Genomic DNA, 15,000 nt, shown 5'->3' with positions numbered 1-15,000 from the left:
GCGAGACGGCCACAGGAACAGGTCAGGACATTGGCGGGACCACCAGGGGAACATGCTCACCGCTGGGCGTGGGCATCAGGAACAGGCTGGGTGACTTCCCCAACACTGGAAACTGGATCAGGCCGGTTGGCATCCACAATGTTGGGACATGTATGTGGTGGAACAGAAACAGACCCCTCCTGGCAGCTCCCAAGGCCCACACAGGCTACAGGAAGTTCACAGTGGCACTTGAGAGCTAACCAAGCACCGAGAAATGGGTTTCCTGAATGTTCCTTCCGTGTACTCACTTCTGCCGCCACGGATTGCTTTTCCCTGTAGCACTGATCAAGACGGGAAGACTCATAGCGCTTACCCGGGGTCTCATCGCTAAAATGTGCTTAAACGGAAATATCCCTTGAGGCTTTCCATGAGTGATGACACGCACATGTACCCACAGCACTCGGGAATTTGATGTCTTTGTCTTGCTGGCGTTGGGATGTAGCTAACTTGCACTGCTTAGAAACAGCTGTAGTTTTGTCCCGACGGAAGAACCACGCACCAGAGTCACGCTCTCTCTCTGCGTCCTTAGTAGGCCAGTCATTCTGTAACGCAGAGCGATACTTAAGCGGACGCTAATGCCAAGAAAAGTGAGATTTATTGAGGACAGGTCCACGGACTTATTAGAAGGGATCAGGGTCCACAAGCCAGGGAAGCCAGACAACGAAACGCGAGCAGAGTACAAAACTAAGAAACAAGCTAACTGTGTCTGCCTCCATCAAAAACAAAACCACTCAATAGAACTCACCGCTGATGAACTTCCTACAACAGTAATCACACGAACAAATTAATATCACTGAAAAAGTAGGTAGAATGAAATCCAATAACCGGTTCCATACATAAACACAACAAAACACTTCCCATCGTGCACACATGCACACACTGAATGCTGCTCCTTGGGATTCACGCTAACTAAGATGACCGAACACGGAACAGGGAACAAAAACTGGAACAATGTAAAAAACATGGGCTAGGCACAAAGAGATAACACACAAAGACCAGCACCAAATCTGACCAATGACCAGCAACTAGCCAAGAAACACCCGGCTAAGCCCTAGACAGACTAACAAAGGCAAACTACAAACAGGTGCCATCAACACATGACGTGGAAAACCCAAAGAGGGGACAAACCAAAACAAAGAAGATGTGACAGGGGTGCTAGGCGACCGTGGCACTAGCGGAGGGGAATCATAGGTGAAGAAGTGGTAGTGAGTAATGTTTTTATTAATGTATCTCCAGCCTCCAGGGTAATCGTGGCTAATTAAGGTCAAATAATCCACATCATAAATATTTCCCCATCCTCCCAGGTCTCTCCCCGTCTAGTCTCGCTCTGTCTATTTCTCTGTCTGTCCAGTTTCCCTTCTTCTCTTCTCTCTTCTTCTATTTTTCCTCCTTTTCTCTGTCTCACTCTCTACCTTATCCTTTCTCCTTCTTTTCCCCGTCCCTCTCTCCTTTTCTCGCTCTGTCTCTCTCTTCCTCCTCCCTCTGCTAATAAAACCCATCCAGTAATTACGAACCTTGCCCCGTTTTTCAGGGTCTGGGCGACAGAGGCAGACAAGGTTAGGAGACAGAGCCGCAAGGCCGTCGCTGATCACAGACTGGACCACGTTATTGAGGTCATCACCTCCGACCTTTGCTGTGCGCTAAGGAAGGCCCCGTGAAGATGACGATGCCGTTCCGTTCATCTGAGCATGCGAAAGGCACGACCGCCTCAAATCGGTCCTGTTCTGAGTGTGGGGCTTTCCGCTCAGAACTCAACCATCTCTGCAGCCACCGCTTCCACAGTCCAAGCAGCATTTGGGAAAATGACGCAAACGTGTATGCGCATCCAGAACCGACACCCTTCCGACAGCCATCCTCCCGAGAACCCTCTGCCCCCCACCGGGGCTAGCGAGGGCCAAGCAGGTTGGGGCCCACTCAAGATTGCACCTTCATCCTCTTTGCCTTGCCAAAACCCAGCACATGAGCCCAGACGCTTATGACTATTAAAAAAGCAGAGATATGCTTCAGGAAACCATTTATGCAATTTTAGGGAAACTAAGCCAGCCTAGGCACGGCCGTTAAGACGTTCCAGGAGCCGGGGGAAGACGCAGAGATAAAAAGGGCACGACCCGAAAATCGCTCGGCTCGAATGCTGCTTAGGAATACAGGAGAGACCAATGCAAGGAAACAGCAGGCAGGATCGTCCGGAATCGTCTGGATCCGGAAGGCCTAGCTAAACGTTTATGTGAGTTTGAATTGAGGGAGTTCAAAGGAGGGAGAGCAGGGGGGTAGATAAACAGAGAGAGAGAGAGAGAGAGAGAGAGAGAGAGAGAGAGAGAGAGAGAGAGAGAGAGAATGAGCTGTTATGATAAACAGTATTTGTAGTCTTTCTCCATGGTGCGGTACAAGATTAACAGCATGTCCCTACTGCAGACATTACATCACAGATTCTGGCCCAGCCAGTGGTGTCATGAAGCACCTTGACCCCAGTGGAGAACAGTGGCTGGTATCGATCCCTCTGCAATGAAACAGCAGGGTGTGCACGGCTAGCTGGCGGAGCTCCTTTTTACTCCGACAGAACAGCGGAGATACATTTTGTTTGACAAAGCCTAAGAGTTCAGGAATATCCGTCTTCCCGGCTCGGCGCGAATGCGCGTCCGTGTAAGCCTCGGAGAGGGGAAGTGATAGAGCGAGAGACATGCCGAGAATACGCACGCACACATCTGACAGTGGATAAAACAGGCAGGCGGGCGGCGCTGTGAGTATGTCCTCGGTGGGGTGCGTGTTATCGGCAGGCCTTTCAGGGGGCCGACATATCGGCCGCGCCGGCCCAGATAAGCATCGTGCCTCTCCTTAAGCCTGCCGTCTGTCTCCCGGAGGATTCAGCTGAGGACAGAGGTGTCATGGAATGGGAGGGGGAGGGGGGCGCTGGGAGCCGCCTACCTGAGCTGTGGGGAGCCGTTTCTGTGGTCACGTCTCGCGGTACTCTGGGACTCACCTCCACCAGCTTGTTGGCGTGCTCGCGAAACACTTGCGCATACTCCTTCACCTCCTTCTCGTTGCCGCTCTTGGCCGCTTCGATGAGGACAAGCAGGGGCACGTTGGTCTCCAGGAAGGAGTCGGAGATGTGGTCCATCACGGCCTTCCTCAGCTGCAGCGGAGACAGACAGAGACAGAGAGGGACAGACATTGAGAGAGACCAAGAGAAAGAAAAAGAGAAAAAAAGAAAAAAGAACATTAGTACACACACGGACCTGAAATCCGATTTCCTCCTGCAAAACAGCTTGGTGATAAACTGTCAGCTTTACAGTGTCCAAACCTTGGGCCTAATAGATGTATTTATGAAGGATTGTTCATCCCAAAATTGCCATAAACTCTATTAAACGGGCACTAGGGCTGTCCAAGGAAGCTAGCTCGTCACACTAAACCCTCGCGCGTCTTCGGCCAACGGCAACCCTTTAGTTTAGCACGAGGTGCCTTCTCTGGAAGTGCTCAAGGCTCCAGGCATGCACACACATTTTAGTCACCGCTTTATTCCAGAATAGCAAAGTCATCCCAAAGCCACAAACTGTTGTTCTCGCATTTGCGGAAGCATTAGCGCAGGAGGAGTGATGCAACTGGTGAGAAAATCGCTCTCTTAGTGCCATGGGCCGGCGCAGATCCTGTGGTCAGCATCAGTCATAATCACAGACGGAGGAAACATTATTCCAGAAAGTTCTCGAGGGAGGGCTCGCAAGACGACAAGCCGCTGATAGACAATGCCAAAGACTCTGAACCGGAGCTAATTACCAGCCAGTCGAGCGTGCATGTACAGTACCCAGGCCAATTAAAACAGCCCAAAGAGTTAGGATAGCGAGATGGTAACGATGAATTATAGCTTGCCGGGAAGTTTCCAACGGAAGGCTTTCAACAGGAAGGGCCCTTAACTGCAGGCTAGGGGAAGTGCGCGAGGGAAGGGCACACACGCACACACACGCGCGCAAGCACGGGGGGCCCGATGCGATCCTCTCCCACCAGTGGCTTCTCGGTCGCCTGGACGATGACTTCAGAAAGCCGAGCACACTTCACAGATAATGATCCATACCCCCGCGTGTCGATAATCCAATTCGAAACGTGTTAATAAACATTGGCGGCATGTGTAATAACCTTCAAGGAAAGATGTGCACTTGTCTTGGGGTGGGGGTGGGGTTGGACTGGGATTTAGGAAAACCTCCCTATGCTGGCCGTGACGAGTGGCAGGAGACTTGTCGCACCTGCGGAACAGATAACGCGGCGGTCACGGGCGGTTAATATGCACATGACTGGATCTTCACACATGATGGCACCTCGGTGGGGTTTGTTTCATCAGCCCCAACCCCTCGACCCTCCCTGTCCTGACCCAGCTGCAGTATCCCCTCCTCATGAGCGCCGGTATGCCATCCATCTGCCTCTGCATGTCCGGTTCATTTCAGCCTCTGTCCTGCATTCCCTTGGTCCGCCGCACCGGACGAGAGCTTCGGTCTGCTCGGCCCGTTGGGAAGGAAACGCGATAAGACGGATCTCTGCTCCAAACGTAAGGGCCCCGCTGTGAGGGGGAGGAACCGCACAGGCCACCAGTGCTGGTTTCAAAGTGAAGCGATAATGAACAGGGCCACAAGGCGTGGCCGTTGCAAACAGCCTCACCTGCATGCGCTTGGCCGGATCCTACAAGTGTCGCTGGCCTCAGTCTCTCATTATAAAGGCCCTTCCAAGTTCCCAAAACAAAAATACCTGATTTGGTTTTTGTTAAAGACATGTAGGGATTGTTGCTAGGAATCTCTTTCCTCTCTCTCTCTCTCTCTCTCTCTCTGTATAACTAAAGCTTGAAAGACTAACACTGAAAAGGAAAGAATCATACCATCTTCAGAGATAATACTAAACTCTGGCAAATTTGCTTTTTTATAGGAAAATGTGTGCTAAGAATTACGCTTGTGCTCAGACACGGAAGCCATTATCGAAGAGACTGTCGTGAACGCTGCATGGCCTCTAAAAGCGACTTTGCCTTCCCTACACAGAGTTGCGGGTGTGGCTGCTAATACCGCGTGTTATACATTCGATGTCGACTTGCTCTCCAGTCATCGCTGCCCTTTTAGTTTGTTTTCCAGTTTTAGCAGTTCAATGGCGCTGAAGGTTCGACAAAATCACGAACACGCAATTCTGGAAGGAAGGGCTGGGAGGTGATGGGGGCGGGGCTGTGGGTGAGGGGGCGGGGCTGTGGGTGAGGGGGCGGGGCCGGCGCGGGTGCTCCAGTTTCTCAAAGGATTCGTAATCTTACATTCAGGTCCCCTTTCCCAATGGCTTATCTGCTATTCTGGACAGATAGCAACAGGAAGAGCCGAATGTTTCTTATTTAAACATTAGGTGCGATGAGGGCGGAGACAGGCGTGCATGGGTGTGGCTAAGCAAAACAGCCAAATGCAAAACCAAGCAAATCCAAACCAAGCAAGAGCGCTCATTTCTGATATCGGCAACAGTGTGCGCAGGAAGGAAGCGGGGGGGAGCGAGTAGTGGGAGAGAGAGAGAGAAAGAGAGAGGGATGAAGAGAGAGGGATGAAGAGAGAGAGGGAGGCAGGGGGAGGTTAGGCTGGAGGTGTGGCCGCTTGATCTTGCTGTCGTCTGTCTAAACTGTTTGGATCGTATAACCTCCCCTCTAACGATCTCTCGGCAGGAGCAGAACGGCCAGCAGAGTTAAGAGGGGGTTTGGAGAGCCTCAGTCCTGGAGAGACGAGTCCTGGAGACACGTCTCCCAACAATAGCGCAGATGACCGGATACAGCTTACCGGGTTCTGGAGACCCTGTGATGTGTCGTGGGCTCGCCAGGGCCCGTCACAGACGTCACGGGCTCACAGCCGAGCAATTAGCGCGTGGCGCAGTTCGCAGGGATCAACGTCTGAGTGTTGTCGGATGTAGATGATCGAGTGCCGGGCGCTCCCTGACTGTCTGGAAGCACACGTTCACCGAGACAGCTGCCGTATACCACAGACGCGCACGGTCGCAGAAACAGTTCAGTCTAAAGTTGAAGCACAAATCTTCGCCCACGTGCGCGAGGGTGATGCCGGCTCGGAGTCTCCAGACTTATCAGCGAACGCCGGCCGGCCACGCGAGAGCGTTTCGCGGATCCATAATGGGACCGGAGACAGGGAGCGGTGAAGGGGAGTTGAAGGAGGGTGGGGGTTATCAGGCTTGGAGGCATGACAGATTGAGGTCCTGCCAGCGTCCTGCAGTCATGCTGCTCTGTCATGGCGGCCAGCCAGCTAGAGAGCTTATCTGTGCTTGGGATCTGGAGCGCTCCCAATCAAAACACTACCAGCTGCATTACCTCACCGCCCAGGGAGAAGAGAGACAGCTGTTGTGATGAGGTGCAGCCCTCACTGCCTGCCATATCTCGGCCTTGGCCGTTCGAATGAGGGTTCGGCCAGAGACACTGGACGTGGGAATGAGAGCGCCGCAGAGGCAGGGGGGCGTTCTCTCTTTCACCATCCTGGGTGTTAAAGGCACCGAGAGGAGTCAGTTCTCAGCATGGGGAAATAGTTGAGTTCACCTTCATAATTACAGATAAAAGCCACAGAGAGCGGCAGAAATTATGTTCTCCAAAGAGCAGAATGAGTTTTTTTTATAACTTCTTTCAGAGAAGAGAGAAAGAAAGCGTGACAGAGAGAGAGAGAGAGAGAGAGAGAGAGAGAGAGTGAGAGAGAGCGATAGACAGAACACTGAGAAACATATGCTAAGAAAGCTGCATGTCACCGGAAGCTTGTCCTCGAGTCGGCTGTCAATCAAAGGCACGTCGGGAAAGAGGCTGGGCGGTGGGGGTGCATGCGTTTATCAGAATCCCTGGCGACGGGTCTTTGAACACATGGTGCGGCTCCGGCGGGTAAGTGGATGTGCGTCTGGGGAAGACTAATTGCGCGCGCAGGAGCCGCGTTTAGGGCCAGCGGCCTGAACCCATCAGCCCCCTCTTCTCAATTACGTCTATTCATCAAGCTTCAAAACATCTGGATCATCACGTTTGAGGCAATATTTTCATAGCCAATCCGGCAATCAGTGTTCTCTGTGCTCCACGTTTACGGTTCTCAGGCTTTTTCTGTCTGTATGTCGCTCCTCTCTCGCCCACCCTTCCACCCCTCCCTCTCTCTCTCTCTCTCTCTCTCTGTCAGTCTCTCAGTACATCTCTCTCCCTTTCACCCTTTCTCTCTGTCAACGTCTCTCTGGCTCTCTCTCTCTCACTCTCCCTTTCTCTCTCAGGCTTCCGGTCAGAGATCTCTTCTGGGAGCAGAGGAGCTGCGCTGGCCTCGGAGTCGTGACTGGCCTTCTGACTGCTTGATTCCACTTCACCACCACCACCCTCTTCTCTACCCTGCTAACACCACCTGTGGGAGGCCAGCTCGACCTAGGAGAAACCACTGCAGGATAAGAACTCCTGCCATAAAAATGACCACCCGACATGACCTTTTTATATCTCGACACATCGTTGTTTTTGCGGACACGCGCCAGTGGTAGCGTGAGCTGAGGGCCACGGTGCTGGCATACAGGTAGTAAACACAGGGAGGTCTCAGCTTCACTGTGACACCACTAATGACTCTGGATTACGCAATGCTAATTGCTTGGGAGGAAGCACTCCTCAGAACCAGAGCCACGCAGACCATGAAGACTCGGTTATTCATGCAAAACGATCCTCCAGCCAGTACAGTGATCTCCCTCTCTGGTTCTTTCTCTCTGGTTCTTTCTCTCTGGTTCTCTCTCTCTGGTTCTCCCTCTCTGGTTCTCCCTCTCTGGTTCTCTCTCTCTGGTTCTCTCTCTCTGGTTCTCCCTCTCTTTCTCGTGTCTACTGCACATGCAGTCATTAAGACAACACCCTATACCCTCTAGTCCACCTGGTCTGACGGCTGTGGGGTGGCTCTCCGGATCCCAGGACCACGACACACAGACTCCGCACACCTACAGCTGAACATTCTGAGACTGTCCATCAGATGATTCTCAAACCAGAGGCCCACTGCCGTGGAGACAGTGCAGATGGGATAACAATCCCTCTGTTTGTTTGACGGAAGGTTTGGAGACCTTGAATGGATCTGGGTGGATGTCCAGTTCATATTTTCAGTGTGGACATGCACTCTGGTTTGAGAATACATACTCGTGCATGAGAGTGAAACACACACACACACACACACACACACACACACACACACACACACACACACACACACGCACGCACCCTCTTCGTGGTGTTCTTAAAGCACACACTCAAGCACTAAAAACTATCTTAATCCGACTGGGTCACGTGACCAGCAATGAGGCAGGCTGCATCATGAGACCCACTACCTCGTTGCGGGTCACATGACCCAACCTGCCGCGTTGTCATGTGACCGGTGGCGAGTCGGAAACCAGGTGTGACAGGTGGGACGAGCAGATGGACTGAAGCCAGACTGGCAGGTAAATCATGACTATCAAACCCTTTTCATTTCCTTTAAACCACTTTACTGTAAACACCTCACGTAAAACAGCGCTAGATAATGAAATAAACGTCTTAAGAGGATTAAAAGCGCTTGCCCGGGCAAATCCGCAAACAGATCCCTTATTTTACAGCGGACTTCTAATCCGACAGCGGTCGGATGTTTACAGCCTTCCCAGTGTTGGTCAGGGACGGCGGGTGTTGTGGGGGTGGCAAGAACGACATCGCGAATATGCCCATGGGGGGGGGGGGGGGCTTGATGAGAGGCGTGATGTACGACTGCTGAGTTTGGCCACTACGTTCAAACATGCCGTGATCATATTTATGGCCTCGGCAGAAAGAAGTGAAGATTTTAAAAGATGGTTTCCAATTATAAGATACTGGAAAGTCCAGGGAGTTTAGAGGGGACTCTGTCATGTGTGTGTGTGTGTGTGCATCTATGTAAGGTGGTATCTACCGGTGCGCGCACACACACACACACACACACACACACACACACACACACACACACACACACACACACACACCAGAAACACCCAGTCCCTACTGGACCTGCACGTGAGTAAAGACAGAGTCTATCAAAACAAACAACCATGGGATATTTATTTAGTCACTATGATATCTAGATTAAAAAATGTAGCACTAGAACTGCCTGGAACCATGTCTGTGTTGCACTGGAAACTTCATATGTGTGTGTGTGTGTGAGAGAGCAGGACACACTGAGGCAGTTAGCAGTGTCTTGTGGTGCTGCAGTGAAAAAAATCCCGTTAAATAGAGCAGTTCTGTAATCTGAAGTTCCAACGAATGCTCACGTCCCCCGTTCATAGTGTCGCACTGTGGCCGCTGCTACATATGCAAGTGTGCGGTGTTTGCATCTGACAGAGGGATTTCTGGGTAACCTGCTTTAACGGCCGGCCTTGGCACACTGACTACTCTCTCTAATTGGATTTCAGAAGAGGAGCTGACTGCATTCATAAAGCATGTCAGTATAGGGAGGCTATTTCTGGACGTGTGTGTGTGTGTGCGCGCGTGCGTGCATGCGTGTGTGAGACATTTCTGGTCATTTGCCGGTCATACTAATGGAGATCAGGAAGGACTAATCCTAGATTAATCTCAGCTCACACAGTCTCAGACAGTCTCGCTCCGGATACACAGCCGACATTTCCGGAGCGAACTTGCGTTTTTCCCTAAACCCCCCCGAGATCTTGTACAGACCACTCATCCCAGTTTCTCCTTCGGCATTCTTCCCTTTCCATTCAGCACTGAAAGCCTAATAATAATTTAAAGTGTCACTTGATCTAGCAGATAAGAACAACTGTTCAGCTTTCCGGAGTTTGGTAAAGCTGCTGTCTGTATTCTGTGCTGTGGTTACAGCATCAGAAATGGCTGTGTTGTTTTCAGACGTTGCAACGATGAGGTAAACACGTGTCATCAGAGTGCGGGGAGAGTGAGGGGGAGGTTGGGTTGTCGGAGTCTCTAAAAGTCACATGACGTGCTCTGCGAGTCAGGACAGCGGATCAACGGCGAAACGCGTCCGGGGCTTTGCATGACCTGCGGGTCGGATTACACGAGCCCTCTTATCTTGCTTACAAAAAGAAATAAATAAACGCCTCATCGTTCTCAGTCCCCAGTGGAGTGTTGAAATGTGAACATCGCATTGGCCAGCCCGCAGCCGGGAAATGATGAGCTCATTTCAGAAGCTGGGGCAGCCCGCTATCTCCTTTTATTCTTACGAAACCTCACTCTGGACTTGGTAGTCATGTGAGATCGACCCGGTGTGGCATCAGTTACCCTGGGGGGGGCCTTGAAGGTTCTGCTTCCTGTTTTGGACAGGAACACACTTTGAGACCGACTTTCTGCGTCACAGAGCAGCACAGCTGGATCTTAAAGTGCCGCGCAGCATTTTGCCCCTGGAAAGCCGTTTTATTCACACAGATGAAATCAGACAGGGGACTTAACTCAGTTCAGTTCCTGGAGGACTCAGCAACGGTTGTGCTGGGCGTAATTAATGCAGAAATATCACTAAACAGTTTCAATCTGTGGCTTCCTAAGACTGGAGTTTAATATCCTTGATATTTTCATTTGGGAACTTTCATAAACTTTCATAAACCAGCATGGACTGTAAGAGTTTATGAGATTTCTGATTATAATGGTTCATCAAAGTGGTTCATGATTCATTTTTCCACATCTGCGTTGAAACCCTGATGAAAACATCGGACAACACTAGCATGGCGTATCTGGGTTAACTCGCTGCAATGGCGGAACATTGCCTTGCGTCATATGTGATGTCTTGACGTTGCTATTAATATCTTTGTGATAATACAGCGCAGAGATTTCAAGCGCAGAGGTTCAAATGTTTCCCGAGTCTCTACGATCTGTCCTTTCAATTTTGCAGACAATAGGGGTTAGAATGTATGAGATGTTGGAGGTAGAAGTTAAGGCACACATCATCCGCTATCGCACCGTGTGTGACTGCTGGACTTGTGTGTCAGTTTATGTGAAACTAACCAACAGGCGATTATGGAAGTCACCAAGGATTTACGCCTGGCATTGGAAACCTTTGTTTCCTTTAATCGACATCTAGCTGGGGAAAAAAACCCAAAGCCGTTCCAAGATGTTTACCGCTGCTGCTGTTTTGGAAAGCAGTAACGATGAGAACAACGCTCCAGAGACAGAGAGGTTTGACTCCTTTTAATGAAGAATAATGTGAAAATAAGAGAGACCCACTGGAAGATGGATTTGGGTTTCCATGCCTACCTCATCGTAGGCCGGGCCAGAAATGGAAGAAAAAATTCACACAAAGACTTTTGATGAACACAATGACTTCATTTTGGCCAGAAGCACTGTGTCGCCAAGGGAATAGAAACCAGTCACCTGTCTGCGCAAGTCCCGGGTCTTCTTGGTCATCTTGTCGATGGCGGTGTTCAGCGGGTCTCCCCTCTCTTTCCTACCCGTCTACAGAGAGAGAGAGAGAGAGAGAGAGAGAGAGAGAGAGAGAGAGAGATTCAGTGTTATACATATAGCATCAGTACTTCATAGCCAGGTGCTGCTGTAAGCCCGTGTGGTTTCCTGGGAAACTTGCCACTGGTGGACTTTACAATGACTTCAACAGTGGTAGGTCCAGGGCTAGACGACCTCACCCGGTACAGGAGTCTTAAGGAGACGACAAAAACCACAGCAGAGACATATGACCGTTCCTGTCAATGGGTTTGGCTGGGAGGGAGCGAGATGTGCGACGCCAACACTGATCGAAGCCAGTGAATTTTTCTTAGCACTTGAATGGTGGACAGGCAAGTTGGAACATGGCCCCCTGTGCCTCTGCTAACAGGGGAGGTGCCCCGTATGCTCTTGGCGGAGCCACACGTCTGTCCCGTGGTTCTGATGTGGCAGAGGCACCAGCGCCGTGACCTGCCTGACCGCTCCCAGCCGGCTCCTTCAGGGGGCGCTAGAACGCTCCCCTCGAAGCACACGACCGCCCCCAGGAATCATTGTCTGTCTCCTCCTTCACATTTCTCGTCCCTTCCCTCTCTCTCTCTCTCCCTCTCTCTCTCTCTCGCTCTCTCTCTCCCTCTCTCTCTCGCTCTCTCTCTTCCTTTATCTGTCTGTCTGTCCCTTTCCACAGCCAAGCTGGGGCCTAGGGTGACGCACACACACGTACATGCCAAGACACACACACACACACACACACACACACACACACGCAAGTGTTCGAACATTCACACTCACACACTCATACAGAGTCTCATTAAATATGGACAGCAAGACTGAAGCAGTAGAACACTTCCCAGGAAGTGAGATATAAAAATAAAAAAAAAACCTCAAAGCATGAGTACAAAAATCTAAAATTGTAGGGCAGTGGTGAAGCATATAAACTTTTTTTTTTAGACTGTATATTTTTTAAAATATGGCTTGGAGAATCTTAAGTTTAATCTCAAAGGTGTCCTAAAAGCAATAAAAAAAACCATGTAAAACTCCTGACTAGCAATGTCTATCTCTGCTGCTGCAGCAAAAAAACAGTGAAGAAAGAAATAACAGTTATTACTCATTATCACAATGACATCAAATGCAGTGCAAACTATTTTAAAAACAACCCTGATATCAGCTGTCCTGTTGACAGACTGCGGACAGACAACCTATATATAATCTCTCTGCATAAGAAAACACAAGCATTGCAATTGTCCACGTTAAAAAGTTGACCAAGAGGACTGACATTCAGAAGTAGCCTCTGAACTGGCGTCCGGTCCTCTCTGGGACGAGACGAGTGCTCAGAGCATGTCCAGAGCCATTAATGTCATTTACTTTTAGCCGTCTGAACGATTTTTTTACATGCCACTTCAGAGGATGTTGTTTAAAGCGCTCCAGTCATGCGTTCCTTTCTCTAAACGCAAGTCGCATATGCAACTCCTCACTGAACTGCTAACCAGTACATAATCACTGCCAGGGAAGGCGGATCCGGCCAGAACAGCTCAGTGAAACGGACCTGCTTAAGCCACACTCTCCATTAGATGCAAAAAATCACTGGAAAAAGTCTCGGAGCGAAATCGCTGAATGAATTACCATGTTGCTAAGCAACTGCCCTTTGAGATTCACCTACATCTTCTGGCGGCGGTGCTACCGCCGATATCAACATCTACGCGGCTCGAACTGCACCAAACACCGAACGCGACGAGAAAAAGGGGCGGGATGACAACTAATCGCAATCAGGCCCATCGCGAGAAAGGACGGCGCGGAAGGAATGTCCTTCATGACGGTTAGCAAGGATTCCCAGTTTCCCCTCTTACACCCAACTGTCTGTGGCACCGTCCTGGGGCTGCTGTCTCAGTGGAAGTCTCCTGTCTGGCCCGGGCTTCCCCTGGTGTCTCGTCCCTCTCCCGTTTGCCGAGATCACCGCATCTCCACCAGTGTTGTAGACAGCCGGCTGATCAAACAGCCAGTGTGCTACAGCACCGTCCTGCTGCCGTGAATCAGTGAGAATTATTGTTAAGCCACCGAGCGCTCTCGTCTTCCGTACCGAGTTTCCTCACACTGCCGGGGAGTCTCGCTGTCCCTTCTGTTTTCTGCCGCTATCCCAGAAGGTCTTGGGGTTAATGCTTTCTGTCATTTCCGAAGCGTTCTTTGCTATTGATCTATAAACATAACTGTTTTCCCATTACAAAGAAAGAAGTGACAGGCCATCAAACTGCGCTGTGTGCACACGCCTCGCAAAGTTGTTTTAAATGGTAAAACCACACTGACACACGTCTCCACAAACCATACAGCTCACTAACAAGCTAGAGGTAGAGGTGTACATACCAGATAATTTGGCACATGTGCACGTACGCGCGCGCGCACACACACACACACACACACACACACACACACACACACACACACACACACTGTGTACCACACTGCAACTCTGAGGGTGCCTAATGACAATGCCAATAACACACCAGGAAAGACTGACAACATATGCAATTCTGAATTTATAAATGTGTAAATTTATAAATGTATAAATTCATCTGCTTCTACCCACAAGAAAATGAACATTCTTTGCACACCTTGGATATCTTTGCATATGTTAACCTATGTAAGAAATACTTATGTGAACTATGGAGGGGAATATAGATTTATCATGCAAGGCTGCACGCAGATGTGATGGAAACCAGTGACTCTTCACTGTCCGTTATAGCAGCCTTACAAAATGACTGGCCTGACATGACATCCCTGGACACGTCTGTGGTCAGCCTGCCTGTCTTGATTAACTGACACAGAGATGAGCTCTTCACCGTAGAAGTGGGAAAGGTTCTGTATGCAGTCCCACCATCTCCAACCAGAACATATCAGCATTTCCATTACCGGTTAGCAGAAGGTGAGTGAGTGAACTCAGGTTCAGATCTGAGGATTTGTCTGCTGGGTGTGGGACTGTATAGCACCTCTGTCCAGCCACGCCCCCACCCTGTGCCACATACTAATGTGAGATTTAATGTGTGACCACTGAGCAGACCCTCAGACCCGCATGACGAAAAGGTCCTTGAGGGAAAGACACTAATGGAAGACACGTACTTGTACATGGCCAGCTGAACTGAATCGATTAGATGGTTTCACAGGTCTATTACAAGGATATCTAGCTGAGCAATCGATACTGACGATGCATGAGAACATGTCGGCATTTTTTTGTCTTCTGCTACGTTGTGCTTATGTTCTCCACCTGAGATTTATACACTCGCATGCAGTTAAGTGGCGTTTGATAGCATGCGCTACTGGACTAGACTTCTACATGTTGGACACCCTCGTGGGAAAAGCCAGTTTCATGTAGCTACTAGCAGTATGACAGGAAGTATGACAGGACGCTGCATTATGTAGTATGTAGCATGTAATATGTAGTGTGTAGTATGAAATATATAGTATGTAGTGTGTAATATGCAGTATGTAATATGTAATATGAAGTATGTATATGTAGCATGTAGTATGTATATGTATATGTAGTATGTAATATGTAATATGAAGTATGTATATGTAGTATGTAGTATGTAATA

At 49.8% G+C, this 15,000-nt stretch overlaps 1 protein-coding gene across 4 annotated transcripts in view; it reads right to left on the bottom strand.

Annotated features, from left to right (window-relative positions):
- The window catches only part of ctnna2 (catenin (cadherin-associated protein), alpha 2), a 307,160-nt gene that overhangs the window by 54,012 nt on the left and 238,148 nt on the right, over positions 1-15,000 (bottom strand). For 3 of the 4 annotated variants that reach the window (XM_035529725.1, XM_035529726.1, XM_035529727.1), the window contains 2 exons: positions 11,357-11,437; positions 3,017-3,169 (listed from right to left, as the gene is read on the bottom strand). In XM_035529725.1, coding sequence (XP_035385618.1) covers positions 3,017-3,169; positions 11,357-11,437 — 234 coding nt within the window. Of the gene's footprint in view, positions 1-3,016; positions 3,170-5,816; positions 6,154-11,356; positions 11,438-15,000 lie in introns of those variants that run through there. The other variant, XM_035529728.1, reaches the window with a different exon arrangement.

This window comes from Electrophorus electricus, chromosome 9 (genome assembly GCF_013358815.1).
Source record: "Electrophorus electricus isolate fEleEle1 chromosome 9, fEleEle1.pri, whole genome shotgun sequence".
Classification (NCBI taxonomy): domain Eukaryota; kingdom Metazoa; phylum Chordata; class Actinopteri; order Gymnotiformes; family Gymnotidae; genus Electrophorus; species Electrophorus electricus.
The sequence above is the reverse complement of the archived record's forward strand: the minus strand, read 5'-3'. Positions and strand labels throughout refer to the sequence as shown.